This window comes from Anomaloglossus baeobatrachus, chromosome 3 (assembly GCF_048569485.1).
Source record: "Anomaloglossus baeobatrachus isolate aAnoBae1 chromosome 3, aAnoBae1.hap1, whole genome shotgun sequence".
Lineage (NCBI taxonomy): Eukaryota > Metazoa > Chordata > Amphibia > Anura > Aromobatidae > Anomaloglossus > Anomaloglossus baeobatrachus.
Genome location: NC_134355.1, coordinates 334,792,905 through 334,815,871, shown reverse-complemented (window position 1 = coordinate 334,815,871; position 22,967 = coordinate 334,792,905). Strand labels below are relative to the sequence as shown.

General features: G+C 43.1%; 1 protein-coding gene across 2 annotated transcripts in view; it reads right to left on the bottom strand.

The window, feature by feature from the left end:
- Positions 1-13,092: 13,092 nt before the first annotated feature.
- The window catches only part of PREP (prolyl endopeptidase), a 212,627-nt gene continuing 202,752 nt past the window's right edge, over positions 13,093-22,967 (bottom strand). For both annotated transcript variants that reach the window (XM_075340082.1, XM_075340083.1), the window contains exons 14-15: positions 19,062-19,218; positions 13,093-13,695 (exon numbers count right to left, since the gene is read on the bottom strand). In XM_075340082.1, coding sequence (XP_075196197.1) covers positions 13,401-13,695; positions 19,062-19,218 — 452 coding nt within the window. In that variant the 3' untranslated portion in view covers positions 13,093-13,400. The remainder of the gene's footprint in view (positions 13,696-19,061; positions 19,219-22,967) is intronic.

Here is a 22,967-nt window from a genome sequence, read left to right as displayed (position 1 = left end):
TTGGGGTATAGCTACTGCCCTCTGGAGGCCACACAAAGCACTACATCAAAAGTGCAAGGCCCCTCCCCCTCTGGCTATACCCCCCCGTGGTATCACGGGTTCTCCAGTTTTAGTGCCAAAGCAAGAAGGAGGAAGCCATTAACTGGTTTAAACAAATTAACTCCGAATAACATCGGAGAACTGAAAAACCGTTCAGCATGAACAACATGTGTACCCGCAAACAACAAAAAAACATCCCGAAGGACAACAGGGCGGGTGCTGGGTCTCCCAATAAGAGCTAGAAGAAAAGGAATTTACGGTAAGTAACAAAATTCCCTTCTTCTTCAGCGCTCTATTGGGAGACCCAGACGATTGGGACGTCCAAAAGCTGTCCCTGGGTGGGTAAATAAATACCTCATGTTAGAGCTGCAAAACAGCCCTCCCCTACGGGGGTGTCACTGCCGCCTGCAGGACTCTTCTACCTAAGCTGGCATCCGCCGAAGCATAGGTATGCACCTGATAATGCTTGGTGAAAGTGTGCAGACTGGACCAGGTAGCTGCCTGGCACACCTGTTGAGCCGAAGCCTGGTGACGTAATGCCCAGGACGCACCCACGGCTCTGGTTGAGTGGGCTTTTAGCCCTGAAGGAACCGGAAGCCCCGCAGAACGGTAGGCCTCTAGAATTGGTTCTTTGATCCATCGAGCCAGGGTGGCTTTAGAAGCCTGCAACCCCTTGCGCGGACCAGCGACAAGGACAAAAAGTGCATCGGCACGGCGTATGGGCGCCGTGCGGGAAATGTAGATTCTGAGTGCCCTCACCAGATCTAGCAAACGTAAGTCCTTTTCATACCGGTGAACCGGATGAGGACAAAACGAAGGCAAGGAGATATCCTGATTAAGATGAAAAGAGGATACGACCTTAGGAAGAAACTCCGGAATAGGGCGCAGCACAACCTTGTCCTGGTGGAACACCAGGAAGGGAGCCTTGGATGACAGAGCTGCCAGCTCAGACACTCGCCGAAGCGATGTGATCGCAACAAGAAACGCCACTTTCTGCGACAGCCGAGAAAAGGAAACTTCCTTCAGAGGCTCGAAGGGCGGCTTCTGGAGAGCAACTAGTACCCTGTTCAGATCCCATGGATCTAACGGTCGCTTGTACGGGGGCACAATATGACAGACCCCCTGCAGGAACGTGCGCACCTTAGGAAGACGTGCTAGACGCTTCTGAAAAAACACGGATAGTGCCGAAACTTGCCCTTTAAGGGAGCTGAGCGACAAGCCCTTTTCTAACCCCGATTGCAGGAAGGAAAGAAACTTGGGTAATGCAAATGGCCAGGGAGACACTCCCTGAGTAGAGCACCAGGATAAGAAAATCTTCCACGTCCTGTGGTAGATCTTAGCAGAATTCGACTTTCTGGCTTGTCTCATTGTGGCAACCACTCCTTGAGATAATCCTGCAGATGCTAGGATCCATGACTCAATGGCCACACAGTCAGGTTCAGGGCCGCAGAATTCTGATGGAAAAACGGCCCTTGGGACAGTAAGTCTGGTCGGTCTGGCAGTGACCACGGTCGACCGATCGTGAGATGCCACAGATCCGGATACCACGACCTCCTCGGCCAGTTTGGAGCGACGAGTATGATGCGGCTGCACTCGGATCTGATCTTGCGTAGCACTCTGGGCAAGAGCGCCAGAGGCGGAAACACGTAAGGGAGCTGAAACTGCGACCAATCTTGAACCAAGGCGTCTGCCGCCAGAGCTCTTTGATCGCGCGACCTCGCCATGAATGCCGGGACCTTGTTGTTGTGCCGGGATGCCATTAGGTCGACGTCCGGCACTCCCCAGCGGCGACAGATTTCCTGAAACACGTCCGGGTGAAGGGACCATTCCCCTGCGTCCATGCCCTGGCGACTGAGGAAGTCTGCTTCCCAGTTTTCTACGCCTGGGATGTGAACCGCGGATATGGTGGATGCTCTGTCCTCCACCCACATTAGAATGCGCCAGACTTCTTGGAAGGCTTGCCGACTGCGCGTCCCTCCTTGGTGGTTGATGTATGCCACCGCTGTGGAGTTGTCCGATTGGATTCTGATCTGCTTTCCTTCCAGCCACTGCTGGAAGGCTAGTAGGGCAAGATACACTGCTCTGATTTCCAGAACATTGATCTGAAGGGTGGACTCCTGCGGAGTCCACGTCCCCTGAGCCCTGTGGTGGAGAAACACTGCTCCCCACCCCGACAGACTCGCATCTGTCGTAACTACTGCCCAGGATGGGGGCAGGAAGGATCTTCCCTGAGATAATGAGGTGGGAAGGAGCCACCATTGTAGAGAGTCCTTGGCCGTCTGGGAAAGCGAGACTTTCCTGTCCAGGGACGTTGACTTCCCGTCCCATTGGCGGAGAATGTCCCATTGAAGTGGGCGCAGATGAAACTGCGCAAAGGGAACTGCTTCCATGGCTGCCACCATCTTCCCTAGGAAATGCATGAGACGCCGCAAGGGATGCAACTGGCCCTGCAGGAGAGATTGCACCCCTGTCTGTAGTGACCGCTGCTTGTTCAGCGGCAGCTTCACTATCGCTGCTAGAGTATGAAACTCCATGCCAAGATACGTTAGTGACTGAGTCGGTGATAGGATCGACTTTGGAAAGTTGATGATCCATCCGAAAGACTGTAGAGTCTCCAGCGTAGCATTCAGGCTGTGCTGACATGCCTCCTGAGAGGGAGCTTTGACCAAAAAGTCGTCTAGGTAAGGGATCACCGAGTGTCCCTGAGAGTGCAAGACTGCTACCACCGCCGCCATGACCTTGGTGAAGACCCGTGGGGCTGTCGCCAGACCAAATGGAAGAGCTACGAACTGAAAATGGTCGTCTCCTATCACAAAACGTAGAAAACGTTGATGTTCTGTAGCAATTGGCACGTGGAGATAAGCATCTTTGATGTCTATTGAGGCAAGGAAGTCTCCTCTGGACATTGAGGCAATGACAGAGCGGAGGGTTTCCATCCGGAACCTCCTGGCGTGCACATGTTTGTTGAGCCGTTTTAGGTCCAGAACAGGACGGAACGAGCCGTCCTTTTTTGGAACCACAAAGAGATTGGAGTAAAACCCTTGCCCTTGTTCCTGAGGAGGGACTGGGATCACCACTCCTTCCGCTTTTAGGGAATCCACCGCCTGCAGCAGAGCATCTGCTCGGTCTGGATGTGGGGAGGTTCTGAAGAACCGAGCTGGAGGACGAGAATTGAACTCGATTCTGTACCCGCGAGACAAAATGTCCGTCACCCACCGGTCTTTGACCTGTGACATCCAAATGCCGGAAAAGCGGGAGAGCCTGCCCCCGACCGGCGATGCGGAGGGGGGGGGCTGGAAGTCATGAGGTAGCCGCTTTGGAAGCGGTACCTCCATTTGCTTTCTTGGGGCGTGTGTGAGTCCGCCACGAATCTGAGTTTCTTTGCGTCCTCTGAGTCCCTTTGGACGAGGTAAATGGTGTCTTGCCCGAACCTCGAAAGGACTGAAACCTCTGCTGCCACTTTTTCTGCTGAGGTTTGGATGTTCTGGGTTGTGGTAAAGAGGAGTCTTTACCCTTGGACTGCTTAATGATGTCAGCCAATGGCTCGCCAAACAGTCTATCTCTAGACAAAGGCAAACTGGTTAAACATTTCTTGGAACCAGCATCTGCTTTCCAGTCCTTTAACCACAAGGCTCTGCGCAAAACTACCGAATTGGCGGACGCCATTGAGGTGCGACTGGTAGATTCTAGGACCGCATTGATAGCGTAAGACGCAAACGCCGACATCTGCGTGGTAAGGTGCGCCACTTGCGGCACTGCTGGATGCATGATAGCATCCACTTTTGCTAAGCCAGCTGAAATAGCCTGGAGTGCCCATACGGCTGCGAATGCCGGAGCAAACGACGCGCCGATAGCTTCATAGACAGATTTTAACCAAAGGTCCATCTGTCTGTCATTGGCATCTTTAAGTGAAGCGCCATCCTCCACTGCAACTATGGATCTAGCTGCAAGTTTGGAAATCGGGGGGTCTACCTTTGGACACTGTGTCCAGCGCTTGACCACCTCAGGGGGGAAAGGGAAACGCGTATCTTTAGATCGTTTAGAGAAACGCCTTTCTGGGTGAGCGTCGTGCTTCTGGATTGATTCTCTGAAGTCAGAGTGATCTAACAAGGCACTCAATTTACGCTTGGGATAAAGGAAACGAAACTTCTCCTGCTCCGCAGCCGCCTCTTCTGCTGAAGGGGCTGGGGGAGAAATATCCAACAGCCTATTGATGGCTGAGATAAGGTCGTTTACCATGGCATCCCCATCCGGGGTATCCAGGTTGAGAGGGGTTCCAGGAGTGGATTCCTGATCACTCTCATCAGACACATCACAGGGAGACTGATTGCGCTGAGACCCTGAGCAGTGTGAAGACGTCGAGGGTCTTTCCCAGCGAGCTCGCTTAGGGTGGCTGGGGCCATCATCTGAGTCATAATCCTCGGCCTGTGAAGCCGGGGACCCCCCTGTGGGCTGGATACATTCCAAGTAAGGGGGACCTGAGGACAGAGGCCTCGCCGTGGCCAGAGACTGAGCCCCATGCATAGATTGCAAGGTTTCAAGGATTTTTGCCATAGACACAGACATATTATCTGCAAAAACTGCAAAGTCTGTCCCTGTCACCGGGGCAGAACTTACAAGCGTCTCAGCCTGGGTCGCTACCTCTCCTGACTCCGGCTGGCGAAGCAGCACCGGGTCGGAGCATTGCACACAATGGGGGTCATCGGAGCCTGCTGGTAGATTAGCCCCACATGCAGCACACGCAGTATACACAGCCCTTTTTGCCTTGGCCGCCTTGCGTTTTGAGGATGACATGTTGCTGCTTCCACAGAGCGATCTGGGATATGCAGCCAGAAGCGCACCTCACAGTGCAAGAAATACAATATCTATATATCTGTACCCAGTACACTGATACACAGTGAGGCACTAGAGGGACCAGCACAGAAAAATCGCTTACCGCCCGCTTAAAAAGCGGGTGTGTGGTCGCCAGATAGCCCCTAGTCCAGGTCTCCCAGAGCCTTGCGTCCTTCCTCCAGCCAGGCATGCATGTAATGGCTGCCGGCGTCTCGAGAGAGGAAGGGGGGCGGGCCCTGGGCGTTCCTGGCCAAGAGCGGGAAGCCTGCTTCCCTCTGTGCCTAGTGTGAGGGCTGGAGCATGTAAATCAGGCTCCAGCCCTCGTCGCTGCTAGCGAACAGCGTCTCTCCCCTACCCTGAATGACAGGGTGGGGGCGGGAACGAATCGGAGCTGCCGGCGTCCTAGGCCCAAAAAGCCGGGGACTAAATTTATAACCGCCGCCGCCGTAAAAGCGCGGACGGCGGATCCCCGGCGCACCACAAGTCACAGCAGCGCCGCCCGGTCCAGAGGGGGTCGGCGCTGCGTTCCCATACACAAAAAAGTCCCCCAGTAATCTGTAGGGACACCAACTCCACGTTGCGGTCCCCGGCGCACTACAACACCCAGCCAGCCCGGAGTGTGTCTGTGCCTGCCGGGGACACAGAGTACCTGTATGATGCAGGGCCTGTCCCTGATCGTACTCCTGCTCCGTCTCCATCAGGTTCTAATGGGTCTGTGGATGGAGCCCGGCATCAGAGCTGAGAGGCCGGCAGGATCCCACTTCCACAGAGCCCTACCAGGGGATGTGGAAGGAAAACAGCATGTCAGGCTCCAGCCCTGTACCAGCAATAGGTACCTCAACCTTACAACACCATCCAGGGGTGAGAAGGGAGCATGCTGGGAACACTATATGTGTCCTCTTTTCTTCCATCCGAAACAGTCAGCAGCTACTGCTGACTAAAATCTGTGGAGCTATGCATGGAATGTCTGACCTCCTTCGCACACAAAGCTAAAACTGGAGAACCCGTGATACCACGGGGGGGTATAGCCAGAGGGGGAGGGGCCTTGCACTTTTGATGTAGTGCTTTGTGTGGCCTCCAGAGGGCAGTAGCTATACCCCAATCCAATCGTCTGGGTCTCCCAATAGAGCGCTGAAGAAAGTATAAAAAAAATATGGTGCCCGTCTTATACTCCAGTGTTATCTTACCGGAGAGGATGCGGGAGTGAAGTCACAGGAGACAGGGGTGGTGCTGGTGGGGTCTGTGCTGGCAGTGGTATTGGCTGTGACGGCAGCGGTGGAGTCTGTGCTGGCAGCGGTCGCACTGTGCTGGCTGTGTGGAGCAGGCCAGTGCGGCGAGTGTCCCAGATCCTCTGTTGGTGGTGTAAGATTCAAAAGAAATGGCGCAAATATTTGGGAGGAAAAGTGCATCTTATAATCTGAAAAATATGGTATATACACACACACAGAGCTGGTGAACTAAGTATTGAATACGTCAACAATTTTCTAAGTAAATATATTTCTAAAAGTATTATTGACATGAACTTCTCACCAGATGGTGGTAACAATCCATCCAGTCCACACAGAAATGAAACCATAAATGTCCTTAAATTTAGTGATGTCAAATAATGAAAAATGACAAAGGGAAAAAAGTATTGAACTTGCTTACTGAAATTTATTTAACACTTCGTACAAATCCCTTTGTTGGTGATGACAGCTTAAAGATGCAGCCTTTGTGGAGAAACTAGTCGCATGCATTGCTCAGGTGTGATTTTGGACCATTCTTCCACACAAGCACATTTCAAATCTTAAAAGGTTCCATGGGCACCTTCTATGAACTCTGAGCTTTAGTTCCTGCCATATATTTTCAATTGGATTTAGGTAAAGTGATTGGCTGGGACATTCTAGCAGCTTTATTTTCTTTCTCTGAAACCAATTGCGTTTCCTTGACTGTGTGTTTGGAATCATTGTCTTGCTGGAATGTCCATCCTTGTTTCATCTTCATCCTCCTGGGAGATTGCAGCAAATTTTTATCAAGAATGTCCATTCATCATTTCATCAATTATATCACGTTTGCCAGGCCTTATGCTGAAAAACTGCTTTACACCATGATTATCCACCTCCAAACTTTACAGTTGGTATGTTGTTTTTAGGGTGAAATGCAGTGCCTTTTTGGCATCTAAACATAGTATGTATTATGGCATCCCAAGAGTTCAATTTTGGGCTCATTTAACCAGACTATATTATCCCAGTAGTTCACAGGCTTGTCAAAATGTTGTTGAGGAAACTTTAAACAAGCTGGAACATGCTTTTTGTTCAGCAATGGAATCTTGTATGGTGATCGTGTGTATATAGGCCATGGAGGTTGAGTGCATTGCTTATTGTTTTACTTGAAATGATTGTGCCTACTGATTCCACGTTTTTCTGTAGCTCTCCACAGGTAGTTCTTGGCTCTTTGAAAATTCTTCTGATATATATTTTCACACATCTGTCAGAAATCTTGTAGGAGTACCTGGTTGTAACCGGTGTATGGTGAAATTATGTTCTTTCCGCTTCCAGATTATGGCCCCAACATTGCTCACTGGGACCTTCAGTAGTTAAGAAATTCTTCTGTAACCAATGTAATCAGTATCTTTTGCAACAAAAAGATTTCAAAAGTGTGGAGACAGCTCATTGGTTTTACCAATCATAAGATGTTTCTTGTGTGGCAGCTTGGTAATGAGACACCTTTTTATAGGAAAAAGAGAAGTGCCATAAATGAGGGATCACCACACAAATATTTGATCAAGAATAGTAAATATATTTATTTGAAGTCAAGAACCCAGATCACACAACACGGTGTCCCTACACAACCATGTACAACAAATTTTTAAAAACATTTAAAAACATACAAAACAGAGATCAGGTTTTATTCTGACCCTATAACCTATAGAGGGATATACCATATATTCTTAAATTCCATCTAGAATATTGAAATAACTACTGAACAACCCAACAAAAAATATTCCAGAACATATCATATATAATTCACAAGTAGAAATTTTATTGGTTAAAAACATGCACACAATTAAAAACATAATAAAAACATATACAAAAGAGGGGAAGGTAGGGAAAAAGTGTACATAATATCCGGGTGGCCAGGTAATGGATATATTAAGTTTATTTTGAGGTCTATATGCAATAAAGAATTTTTGCTGTAAAAATGGTAGAGAAAAATGAATGTTTTTTTACATATATATATGATTATATGATTAAAGCTGGAAACATCAATGCATAAACAGCTATAACTGAATTTGTCACAGAAAGTCTATTCTAAACCATAGATAGGTGTGCAAATTCATCTATTAACCAGGGATAACATCCATGAGCAGCTATAGTGAACATCCCCGAACCCAGTAAGACAAGTAAATGGAGTCAGGATAGTAATGAGGAAACAGAGCACAATCAAATAAACATTAACATACCCATGGAACGCATAAGAAAACTTACAGATGATCAAAGCATATGAACCATAGACCAAAGGTACATCAAGGCCATACCCATTAGTAACATGAATACCTACCAACCCCTCCACACCACTCCAACGAACGTTTCGCACCCGCTTCGTCAGGGAGTGAAGTGGAGGGGTCAGTGAGCTGACTAAATAGCCCAGTGGCAGCTGTCTCAAATTAGACAGTATAATGGTAAAATGCGGCGCATACCGCGTATGTGCGGAAGCGCCGACCCACCGCCGGAGGCTCGCCCGCATCAAACCAATGGCATCGCTCACCATCGGTGACGCGGATAGGCCACCAACCGCAGAGCGCCGCCCGCGCATGCGCAGAGCACCACACAGGAATCCCAGACAGTGTCATGGAGATATCCCCATGACGCTGATATCCAGGAGGCAGTGTGCCGCGCATGCGCGGACAGCGCACAGTGGCCGAGAGATCCCCCACATACACCGCAGGCGAATCCTCACCAGCGGTGACGCAGGTCAGACCTCCAGCCACAGTACACCGGCCGCGCACAACACCACCCCCATAAGGGAACTCCAATTCTTCCAGGTAGGGCAGCAACACAGTGAGCCTTATCATAGTCTCTCCTGTCAAAAAACAAAAATACCAGAATGATGTGTGGGAACCGAAACAACCATATAATACCAATAAAATATATCAAAGCTAGTGCTATAATAGTTCCACTAGGAAATATGGTGATAAATATTCATCTAAGTATAACAGAAACCTTTTTAATATATATAATAATATATGTCCGGACATATAACTCTCCATATCACACACACCATTCATAAAAGATGTTAATTATTTAATATTGTAGAAAGGAGAGAAAATTTTGAAGATAAAAAAGAGGAAGGAGAGGAGAAAAAAGGGGGGGATTCTGAAGTCCAGGTAGATTATATCCATAAATGCTTGGGAAGATACAGTCAGCAGACCAGACCACTACAACCTGCAGAACAATGCATTAGATGGGAGAAGCAAAATTTAATTACGAAGTTATCAAAAAAACATGATCAATATTTAAAAACCACAGTGGCGCAAGCGAAGAGGCGGGAGGACAAGCAGACCAGCAAGAGATTATATAAATGTATTAATGTATTATAGAAAACTTGAGAAACCCGATTGCTCATTAAGGCTTATTCTGACCCTATTGTGAGTTCTGCCTGTCAGGGTCATAAACTGTTAGCGTAATTTTTGACACCTTCCGAACAATCTCATGAAGACTTCACTCAACTTACTATATGAATTTCTACAGGACTCATGTTCCCTACTGTTGCCTTTTTTGACTTTATTGTTAATTATCTGCCTGACCACGGCTGCATGTGTTTATATGTAGATCTGTTATGATTCATGGTCACACAACACCTTGGGTTTGTCATGTGTAACACAAATTGTATTCTTTGGCCACTGTCTTTCTTATACTTATGTACTCTATGATGATCCTACTTGATGTGTAATTGTATAGGTTTTTCCTGATAAGAAATAATTGTGTCACTCTGCATAAGTGTGAAAGCCCCCTACCGACTAGGTTGAGGTGTGATTTACTCAATATAAGTGTATACCTTAGTCTCCAATAAATGTTTTGTCATATTTTGGGGACACCATGGTATAAATAATTGTACATTAATAACCTGTTCTTGGTAATATTCTCATTTGCGCAAATGCAGTATCGTGGTCCGGCCTGTCAGGCAGTGCTACATATCAACTTTGGTGCATTGGGACAATTTCCCGTATACGCATGCACTGTTCTTCTAATGATATATTGTATTTCTCCATCATGCCTGCGCGTGAACAGTTTGTTACAGCTGGGTGCTTGCCGCGCATTGCGCGCGCGCCGATATCTCTGAGCTCCTCGCTGACTGCGCATGTGCTAAAGACCGTAAACCACAGCATGTAGGATATACTTGGAGACACAACCGTTGTTAATCCGGGTCAGGTGGTGATTGAGATCCTTAAGTATGTATACTCTATTTAAGCAACCTGTCTTAGTACTACACTGCTCATTATTTTTCGCCCTTGATAGTCACCTTGAGTAACGATACGCGTTGGGCAAGGGATCTCCTAGGTCTTTTCTGGACTACTTATCTATATCAGGGTTATCTACCAACATGTTTTCGCTCTGTATTACTGGCTTGCAGGTATAGGGCACTTATATTTTCCTGTTGCCTGCATAATTTGGGTTTCAGTACTGGAAGCCTCTTACACATTGTATTCTTTTCAGGATGTTCTGTAGAGATTATGGTTCACTATAATTGCATTGCAGGTCTCCGTTATTATATAGATATGCCTCACCAACTTGGGAATATTTAAATGTGTTTTGTGATTTTTTTTGACACAGTGTCAGTTTATACCTTGCAATCTAAATATGTCTGTGCGCTTTTGTTTGATCTAATAGCCAGCCCTTCTATTCTTGGGTCTGTCCAGACCTGGGGGATACGTGATCTCTGTTTTGTATGTTTTTAAAAATGTGTTGTACATGGTTGTTTAGGGACACCATTGGTGTTGTGTGATCTGGGTTCTTGACTTCAAATAAATATATTTACCATTCTTGATCAAATATTTGAGTGGTGATCCCTCATTTATGGCACTTCTCTTTTTTTCTAAATATGTATTCTAAGTGCCAGGGGAGATCCCAGGGGTTGGTGCCCTCCTATATTTAAACTACAAACACATTTTTATAGGCCATCACTTGAACCAGCTGATATTTTTCACTAAGTGGCAGGATTGCTTTCTAATTATTCATAGATTTCAGCTGATGTCATGACTTTCCATGGCTCTTTGCACCTCTCTCTCTGCACGTGTTCAATACTGTTTCCCTGTGTCATTTCTCATTATCACGCAACTTAATTTATGGACATATGTGGTTGTTACCAACATCTTGTAAGAAATTCATATCAATAGCACCTTTAGAAACATTTTTGTGATGTGTTCTATACTTATTTCACCCACTGTGTATCTGAGACATTTTTTTAAATGGCTTTTTTTATTACTTGCTATTTTTAAATTATTCATGTATATTACACATTGTGTTCCCTCGTAGAAGACTTCTGGTGGTATTTCAATATTTAAATTTTCATTCAATTTCCCTTGTAATTAGGGCTAATATACCAATTCTAGGAAAAAAGCAGCCTCCTGGCTGTTTAGTGGAGCTAACTAGGTCTCCTATGCCCCAGCAACTCTGCCTGCCTCCCTGCACACAGCAATCATGCGACAGCAATGTATGGAGGAATAAGTGCCATCAACATTTCCGATTACTGCATACACAGCACTTGTCCAGTCTGTGATAGCTGGATCCTGTCTCCCGTAGCTGCATGATTGAGTGTAGCTGTACTACTACGCAGTGACATTTTAGACACACGGACGTTTAAAGTCTGTGGACAGCCTGGAAGCAGTTAATGTCAATATCGGCTCAGTCACTAAAGTGTTAAAATGCATGATACAGTACAGATTGATTATTATAATAAGCACAAAAGTAGTAACAACAATAACAAGCCAATGCACAAGAAAGTAAATAATTAGTTATTAGCAGTTTTCATAACATTGCAGCAGGTTATAGCTAGGAGCTGTAGCGCTAAAGACACATTGATGTTACTATTAGAGATAGGCGGCTAGTAACTATTCGTGTTCGGATGAATCCCAAAGTACTATTCTGGTATTCATCACGAATAATGAACCTAATGCAAGTCAATGGGGAACCTGAGCATTTTTTTTTGCAATGACAAATACTGGAATAGTACTCTTTATTCGGTAAGCATAATCCAAACACAAATAGTTACATAGGTTGAAAAAAAAGACCTAGGTCCATCTAGTTCAACCTTCCTCCACCATTTCTACATTTCGTTACTAAATCAGCTATAACCGACAATGATGTGTGTACTGAGGAAATCATCCAGCCCCTTTTTAAAAGCTGTTATAGTATCTGCCATTACTACCTCTTGTGGTCGGGCATTCCACAGTCTGACTACTCTTATTGTAAAGAACCCTTTCCTATTAAGTTGCCAGAATTGCTTTTCCTCCACTCGCAGTGAGTGCCCCCCGGTCCTTAGGATTGTCTCTGGAAGGAATAAGTCATGTGCCAGTCCTTTATATTGACCACACATGTATTTATACATATAAATGAGATCTCTTTTGAGACATCTCTTTTCTATGCTAAACAATTCCATCTTTTCCAACCTTCCATCATATGGGACATCTTCCATCCCATTTAGTTGCCGCCTTTGAACTTACTAACTTCTGAACATCATTTTTAAAAATGTGGAGCCCAAAACTGGATCCCATATTCCAGATGTCGCCTTACAAGGGATCTATAGAGGGGTAACAATACATTGGGATCACTAGTTACTATTCTTTTAGTCAGAGGTTTAAGACTGATTGGACAGTATCGGAATATGATGAAATGCACCCACAACTGATAACTCCTGTCAATCTATATATTTCTTGTTGTAATAACAGAGGGATAGCGTAAAACAGAGAAGAGCGAAGACACTTTTCAAGTTTTTATATTATGGGGAATACAATTTGCTAAAAAAAAAAAAAAAAATACACGTCAAGAAAGCAGACAAGTCCTCTTTACATTGTCTGTAGAAGATTGTGAAATTACAAAGTTTATGGGTCATATTTTGTCTTGTTGTCTAGTGTTATTGAGTTGAATGGGGTTCAGCTCGAATATCACAATAGTTTTCAATTTGGGGAAATGGCTAATGTAGCATAAAGAAGTAACTACAGACATGAAAAGAAACAACAACAACGTGGAAGCAAATATTTATTTGATATGCGTCATACACATTTACAAATTCTTAGTTGCAGTGGATAACGTATGCTTTAAGATGCTGGCAGTGCAGAATCTTCAAATCATATACCCCCAAAAATATATACCGTTTACAGCCTGATCCAGGAAAGGCAATCTCAATTTCTCATTCATTACAGCTCAAGTAATAGGGATACATAAAATGAAATATGAAATTCATCTCCGATTCTTACAAAGGAATACATTAGCGTTTGTCATTTGACAGAAAAGCCCTTGTGATAAAAATAAAAATCCATTCAGCTTTAATTATTCCACCCAGCAAAGATTTAGGCATCGGGCAATGAAAGCAAACATGTCAGAGACTTCCTCAATCACTTTGGCAGTTGGCTTTCCTGCCCCATGGCCGGCTTTGGTATCCACGTGGATGAGAAGAGGGTTAGTTTGCTTTGTGCTGCGGCCCACGATGTGCTGCAGAGTAGCTATAAATTTTAGAGAGTGTAACGGAACAACCCTGTCATCATGGTCAGCCGTAAGCAGCAACATGGCTGGATATTGCCTCCCATCTCCTTCAGGCACCTTAATATTATGAAGTGGTGAGTATCTGTAATGAGACACAAATTCTATACATTAAAATACAGTGTACACAAGCTGACCTACAATATTCTCACTTCACCAATACATACTTTTCTGCCCAACTATGTGGCTTTAGAAAGGAAAATATGGAATATCAACAACTGCTGGCCTATGGCGTCTTACAGTCCTCAGTGACAGCCATGTGCTTGGCATTTCCTATCAGTCTGTACTAAGCAAGGCCATCAGGTTATTTCTCAGTGATATCATCCTTCCACAAATTTAATGACAAACGATGTTGATTTTTTTCAAGAAGCACTTTTATCATCCTGTCAACAAAATAACTTATAAAGTTCTTTTTAATAAGATTCTGAATAATAAAATATACATCAATCATCGCATTTTGTACTTGGTTGCCATTTTAATCTAACTTGAGATTATGTATATCTATCAATCTATACATATTACATGCTTATTCAAAACTGTATTGCCTTTTTGTTCTACCTTGGAGAATCCCAATCCTTTCAGAGAATATTTTATTCTAAATTAATTTGCAAAAGGAATAAATTTAGCAAAAACCTAAAAGCCTTTTTAACTAAGTGATGTGAACTGTGTCTCAGTCATAAAAAAGAAAATTACAGACAAGCCAAGTACATACAATGCCTTGTGAAAGTATTCAGCCCCCTTGAATTTTTCAACCTTTTCCCACATTTCAGGCTTCAAACATAAAGATAAAAAAATTAAATTTTATGGTGAAGAATCAACAAGTGGGACACAATTGTGAAGGTGAATGAAATTAATTGCTTATTTTAAACTTTTATAAAAAATAATAAACTGAAAATTGGGGTGTGCAATATTATTATTATTATACTTTGTAGTGCTACCTTTTGCTGTGATTACAGCTGCAAGTCACTTTGGTTTCTGTGTCTATCAGTTTTGCACATTGAGAGACTGAAATTCTTGCCAATTCTTCCTTTGCAAATAGCTCGATCTGAGTGAGGTTGGATGGAGAGCGTTTGTGAACAGTGGTTTTCAGCTCTTTTCACAGATTCTCGATTGGATTCAGGTCTGGACTTTGACTTGGCCATTCTAACACCTGGATACATTTATTTGTGAACCATTCCACTGTAGATTTTGCTTTATGTTTTGGATCAATGTCTTGTTGGAAGACAAATCTCTGTCCCAGTCTTAGGTCTTTTGCAGACTCCAACAGCTTTTCTTCAAAAATGGTTCTAAATTTGGCTCCATCCATCTTCTCATCAATTTTAACCATCTTGCCTGTCCCTGCTGAAGAAAGCAGGCCCAAACCATGATGCGGCCACCACCATGTTTGACAGTGGGGATGGGTTGTTCAGGGTGATGAGCGGTGTTGCTTTTACACCAAACATATCGTTTAGCATTGTGCCCAAAATGTTTGATTTTTGTTTCATCTGACCAAATCACCTTCTTCCACATGTTTGGTGTGTTTCCCAGGTGGCTTGTGGCAAACTTTAAACGACACTTTTTATGGATATCTTTGAGAAAATGGCTTTCTTCTTGCCACTCTTCCATAAAGGCCAGATTTGTGCAGCGTATGACTGATTGTTGTCCTATGGACAGACTCTCCCACCTCAGGTAGAAACCAAGGAAAAAAATTTTTGTGAAAAAATACCCTGCTGTAACTAAATAAAAGCATAGTGCATATAAACATAGGGTACTTTGTAAACACTGTTTTTGATCAAAAAAAGCATAAAGCTATCCCGCCAACGCCAAGGTGTACCCAGTTGGGATAGTACCTACACTCTCTAATATTAAAACCTTACCATGGGTCTAAAATAGGCCTCAATGTGGCTAAGGGCTGAGAGCGACCGGGTCCCAACAGGACACACACACAGTCAGGGGGATTCACAGAATGAAATGTCCAGCTCGCTGAGAAGGGGGCCACTCCCTGTTTGTACGGAATACAAAAAAACTACATAAAAACAAAAATGTGAGCCGGAGTATGAGATGGTATACATGGTACTTGTGAGACCATGTTCACACTGGCCATGAGACAAAGAGAAACCAAGGAAAAAAATTTTTGTGAAAAAATACCCTGCTGTAACTAAATAAAAGCATAGTGCATATAAACATAGGGTACTTTGTAAACACTGTTTTTGATCAAAAAAAGCATAAAGCTATCCCACCAACGCCAAGGTGTACCCAGTTGGGATAGTACCTACACTCTCTAATATTAAAACCTTATCATGGGTCTAAAATAGATCTTGGTAGATTTGCAGTGGTATGATACTCCTTCCATTTCAATATGATCACTTGCACAGTGCTTCTTGGGATGTTTAAAGTTTTGGATTTCTTTTTGTGACTAAATCTGGCTTTAAACTTCTCCACAACAGTATCACGGACCTGCCTGTTGTGTTCCTTAGTCTTCATGATGCTCTCTGTGCTTTAAACAGAACACAGACTATTACAGAGCAGGTGCATTTATATGGAGACTATTACAAACAGGTGGATTATATTTATCATCATCAGTCATTTAGGACAACATTGGATCATTCAGAGATCCTCAATGAACTTCTGGAGTGAGTTTGCTGCACTGAAAGTAAAGGGGACGAATAATATTGCACAACCCACTTTTCAGTTATTTATTTTTTAAAAAAGTTTAAAATAAGCAATACATTTCATTCAACTTCACAATTGTGTCCCACTTGTTGATTCTTCACCATAACATTACATTTTTTATCTTTATGTTTGAAGCTTGAAATGTGGGAAAAGGTTGAAAAATTTGAGGGGGCTGAATACTTTCGCAAGGCACTGTAATTTGGGTAGCAGAAAACTATGGGTTCCCATGTATGAGTACCCTTATACAGACAAGACAAGGGACCAGCCACATAATAGGTACTCAGTTTTGACAACAAATGTTAACCAAACGTTTTTAACACATGTAGCAATAGTGGAATTCATATATTCATTTTTTGCAGTGTTCTGACGGATAGTGTGTGTTGTAAGAAAGCAAGCGGTAAGGTCCTGGATCATATATGTGCCACCAAGGTGGTTGCCTTCAGTAATATAATGTCCGTTACAGGAAATTTGACTGGATTTAGGAGCAACAAAAAGTCTGGGTGGGAAAGGTTGTTCCCATAATCCAGCCCAGGGCTTCCAGACATAATAACAGCAGCTGGGTTAGCTCAGCAGACTGGAATTGTGCTGGAGCTGAACAAAGGGGTGTTTAGTGAAAGCGTTTTTCACTACTTGAGATCCTACTGCCTAGAATACAGAGATTGGTGAGGCTACATTCTGCCTGAAAGAAGAACTGTGTATCTAAAGGTACCGTCACACTAAGCGTCACTCCAGCGATCCCACCAGCGACCTGAGCTGGCAGGGATCGCTGGTGCGTCATTACATGGTCGCTGGTGAGCTGTCAAACAGGCAGATCTCACCAGCGACCAGTGACCAGCCCCCAGCGACGCGTGGAAGCGATGCTGCGCTTGGTAACTAAGGTAAATATCGGGTAACCAAGGAAAGCACTTCTCTTGGTTACCCGATATTTACCTTAGTCAATAGCGTCCGCCGCTCTCATGCTGCCAGTGCCGGCTCCCTGTTCCCTGCACTCCTAGCCAGAGTACACATCGGGTTAATTATGTGTACTGCAGCTACGTGTGCAGGGAGCCGGCACTGGTAGCGTGAGAGCGGCGGACGCTGGTAACGAAGGTAAATATCGGGTAACCAAGGAAAGGGCTTCTTGGTTACCCGATGTTTACCTTGGTTACCAGCGTCCGCAGATGCCGGCTTCCCTGCACATTCAGTTGTTGCTCTCTCGCTGTCACACACAGCGATGTGCGCTTCACAGCGGGAGAGCAACAACTAAAAAATGGTCCAAGACATTCAGCAACAACCGGCGACCTCACAGCATGGGCTAGGTCGTTGCTGGATGTCACACACAGCACCATCGCTATCAAGATCGCTGTTGCGTCACAAAAATCGTGCCTCAGCAGCGATGTTGCTAGCGATGTTGCTTAGTGAGACGTGGCCTTTATTCACTTGTATTGGAGAAAGGCTGTTTTTGTTTTGAAGCTGTAAAGTTTATTATGGACAATAAACTTTGCGCTGTTTTGAAATAAAAATCCTATGCCTGTGCATATCCAAAACGCTACTAGAGAGCTGAAACCCTACAATTGGAGAAGAATGCGGGCTTGAAGACCCATAGACCATGGGTGATTATAGTTTAAATATTGAATGTCCTGGGTAACGTAACTATAGAAATGCAAATATTGTCTGAAAGCATGGAGGGGCTTCTTAAGCAACTGGTGGCGCAGCAGCAAGCTCAAAAGAAAAAAAAACTAAGAAACTCCTGATCCAGCAGTTGTCCGCATCAGAGCAGTGACGGACTGCTTTTGCCAGGAATTCTACAGCTTGCAGTGATGTCACGCTGACAGAGAGGTTCCTTCTCTTCTGGTCAGCTCTGTTGATGGGGCATCACTAATGACATTAGGGTGACTGACAGCTGGTTCGCAGATTCCTGAGGGGAGCCGACTGTCAATCAGCATGATGTTGGCTGTGACGCTTTGTCAAAACTGCAGAGTGGAAAAAAATAAGCTTTCGACGTGAGGTCAAAGGAAGCTTTACACTCTTTGCCTGAGCTGGCAGAGATCATCACCGACAGAACAGGCAGGTAGTTTGGAACTACCTGACCCGTTAAAGTAAAATAGCAAAAAGTCCCAGTAACTCCTTTAAGTTTAAAGGTGCTGGAAACTCTAAAAAGTGAATTGTCACTTTTGATAATGTTCAGGTCATTAGTGACTGTTTCAAAAGGGTTGTGCTACACTTTGGAAGATGCAAATGTCAGGTTTCTCATGTTCAAAAGTTGAAAGGATTGTTTGAGACACATAAAATCTATGTTGTACTGATTTATAGACAAAGCCCTTGCGGGCAGGGTCCTCTCTCCTCCTGTCCTTGTCTGTGCCTTGTAATGTTCATGATTATTGTACTTGTCTATGTATACGTATGCCCTTTTTCACATGTAAAGTGCCATGGAATAAATCATAATATATGGAATCCTAACACTGTGTAATGTACTCACTATGACTGCTATTTCTACACTCCTGGCACTTATGTGACAGCTCATACGCAAATTGTATACTTGCGATTGTGTCTCAATTACGTTTTCATTCTGGTCCTCTCAATTGAGACCATTTATACATTTCCTGAACCACCCTATGTTTATTCCAGATTCTTTTTAATTTTGTATGTTAAGCAGAGAATACACTATTTGAATTGGATGCAAAATATCTGTCATAGCTTTTCTATCTGCAACATGGAAATAACAGGACGTATGTAGGAGAAAATGAATCAATGATGACATATAATTTACTATCTGATATAAATAAATAGCAAATCTAACAAGAAATATGAGAGTCTTACTTGTATAGCCATTCAAAGTCTTCTTTATTATCGGAGCACCCAAAATCTGTGGTCCATGCGTGACCAATTGTGAACTTGTGGAACTTCAACATGTCCATCACACCAACCTGGGCAATGGCGCATCCAAACAGTTCTGGTCTCTGATTCGCACAGGCAGCTATAAAATAATATTAAACACATATTTTATACATTTAGATGCCTCATAAAACATACATTGAGGTAAATGCAGCAGATTAGCACTTCCCATCAAAAAATCCCCATCTCATTATCTGTACTATACCTTCCAGATTCATGTTCAGGAAATTGTTGAGTGCAAATGTATTGGGATCTTTTCCAACTCAATACTGTGTGTCATTTGCAACTCTCCTAAAAGCTCACTACCATATCCACAAAAAAACCCAACAAAACAACAAATTCAATTACTGCTGAATTTGCAATATTAAAACATCTGTACAATGCAGTAATATTAGTGGGACATAAGTACACAAATTATTCTGATATATCTTAGAATTTCACCTATGCAGACTTCTGGTTCCCTCAAAAACCCATCCCACCTTGTAGCTGTTGGGTGCAGCTTCCAAAAGAAGAATCGGGAGGCTGGAAGGCATGTATATAGCTTTCTCCATTCTGTTCTATGGGAGAGGGAGCCCAGTTCCCAAGATAAAAGAGTGACTATGGGACAATGAGGCACAGTCTCCTAAAAAACAGAATGGAGAGTGGAGAGGAACACACATGCACCTTTCCAGTACCACGTTATTCTTTTCCTTCCTGGATATAGTGCCTGTCAATTGCTTTATCAAGCAGGTTTGGGCTTAAGGGAATCTACATCTTTTACATATTTATAGCATATGCTATGAATAAATGACTACGATCAGAATACCCTTCTGGCTCAGGATATGGCATTGCAGAACTAGAGTCCTGATTTCAGATCCCACCAAGGACAATATCTGTAAGACGTTTATACCCGGATGAGCAAAAGGGAAACAATGTTTTGAACTTTTGACTTTCAACCTCCATATCTTATCATCCCCACAGCATTGAGAGTGGGACAACCTTAATTTTATACACCATAATTTTAGCCACCTCATCCATTAATTTGACTAGCAATTATTTAGCAAGGGATTAGTTATGCAGATTCTTGATATGCCACTGCATGGTTACTGTTTTCCTTCTGGTGTTCGAAAACTCTTTATCTTCATGTATACTACAAATTACAACCTGTTCACACATTCTCTAATAGCTCAGTGTGTTATCAGATTGATTCCAAAGTGAAAGGTCACTGGTTCAAATCAAGGAGCAAACATGAAGATAATTGCCAAGAAAATTATCAAACTTTATTATGTGAGTGCCAAGTCAGTGAGAAGAATAGGAAATAAAGTCCATGCATCAATTCTAAAGCCAAGAAGTGGACGTCCATGCAAAATATTGGAGTCAACAAATACGGTCATCACAAGGTCTATCAGCTCTAGCAAGACAAACACGGCAATGGAGGTGGCTTGTATGCTTTGTAATAGTGTGATCACAGACATCCATGCAAGCACTGTGTGACGCACGTTAAACAAGTCTGGAATAGTGGCCCGAAAAAAGGTGAAGCCTCAACTTCAATATCATCATAAGAATCGTCAACTCCAGTTTGAAAAAAAGTACAAAAAGTGGAGAGTTGAAGATGGGTGATTTGGAGACAAAAATCAATAGACTAGGCTCTGATGGGTGAAAATGGATCTGAAAGAAACAAGGGAAAAAAGGCTAACGTATCGAAAAATTGAAGGAACTGTCAAGTTCTGTGGAGGAATCTTGATGACATGGGGTTGTTTCACAGCTAAAGGCATTGGATACTTGACCAGGATCGATGGTGGTCTCAATGCGGAGCTATATGTAAGTATCCTAAAGAGGAGTTGCTTCATAGACTCGAGTACTATACATATGAAAAGGATGCCAGTGTCCCAGCAGGACTATGAACAGAGGTATAAGTCGAGATTGGCAAAGAATTGGTTCAAAGATAATAAAGTAGAGGTGTTGGATTAGCCCAAACAGTCCCCTGACCTCAACCCAATCAAACACTTGTGGGTAGAGTCGAAGAAAAAGCTGTATACATACTCAATTGAGTCAAGCAGCATGTACCAATATTAGAAATGCGTAGACGAGACTTGGGAACAGATTTCAGTCAAGACATGTATAAATCTGATCAAAAGCATGCCCAGAAGGATTCAGGCAGTGTTAAAAACCAAAGTTGGATTTACGAAATACTAACTAAATAATAAAAATGTAACTTCACATTTTTAGGAGCAAAACCATAACAATTGAGGAATAGGACAAGAATTTGTATAACTAGCCATATGTTAAATAGTTGCAACTAAAATTTAGGTATGAGATTACCTTCATTTTATAGACAATCATCTTGGCTATCTCACGCTTAATGTTGTATTGGATGTTGAGATATGGAGCCAGAACAATCATCTTGGTTATCTCACGCTCAATGCTGTATTGGATGTTGAGATATGGAGCCAGAAAGTTAAACGTTCAAAACATTGTTACCCTTTTGATCCTCACTGTATATTCTCCCCATGTTTGCATGGGTTTCTTCCTACACACCAAAGACATACGGATAAGGAATTTAGATTGTGAGCCCATTGGGGACAGTGATGATATCTGTAAAGTGCTGTGGAAATTAATTGTTTAAAAGAACAGAGAGTCCTCAGTGGTTGATACCTTTTAATGGCTAACTGAAAAGATGGTAATAATTGCAAGCTTTCGAGACTACTCAGGTCTCTTCATCAGGCATGGTATAACACAAAATCTGAAGAGTCACGTATTTATACACAACAGGACTTAGAATAGTGCAGTAAAAAAAAAAAAAAAAAAAAAAAAAGAACAAGTTATATGAAACAGAACTATCTCTATGGCAGGGGGACAAGCTGTTCTAGCCATAAATACATGCTTCCCAAAATTCACAAAATACTGATGAACTGATACCGGTGAGTCCAAGAATAGGCACATTCTACATGCTTCCCAAAATTCACAAACAGCAGTATTTATGGCTAGAACAGCTTGTCCCCCTGCCATAGAGATAGTTCTGTTTCATATAACTTGTTCTTTTTTTTTTTTTTTTTTTTTTTTTTACTGCACTATTCTAAGTCCTGTTGTGTATAAATACGTGACTCTTCAGATTTTGTGTTATACCATGCCTGATGAAGAGACCTGAGTAGTCTCGAAAGCTTGCAATTATTACCATCTTTTCAGTTAGCCATTAAAAGGTATCAACCACTGAGGACTCTCTGTTCTTTTAAACAATTTTTTTATCTCTACTGGCTAACACGGTACAAAGATATATTTTACTTGTGGAAATTAATGGCACTATAAAAGCAAGTAAAAGAAATAATGTTCAATTTATGAACAACAATAATTTATATAGCTATACAAAAATAAAGAGGCTGTATTGTATTAGGTCAGGCTTTATGTTATTTCACAAAGAAAACGATCATCAGAATTCTCTCTGGTCAGAATTGGGGTGTTTGCAACTTAGCTGTTTGATTGAGATCTATTCCTGGAGAAGAAGAAATTGGATTGCTTTACCTGATGTTACTTTACAGTGGATATAAAAAGCCTATACATCCCTGTTAAAATGCCAGTTTTCTGTCATGGAAAAAAAATCATACCAAGAAAAATCATTTCATAACTTTTGCCACCTTTAATGTCACCTATCATCTGTACATTGAGAAACTAAGTGAAATCATTCTGAGGGGGAAATTAAGATATATCTAAAATAATATACAGTGGTACCTTGCTTAACGAGTAACCCACTTAACGAGAATTTCGCTTAACAAGCAAAGCTTTCTGTAAATTTTTAACCCGCTTTACGAGAAAGCTTTGCTGGACGAGCGAAATCCTCACCTCACACACTTCCGG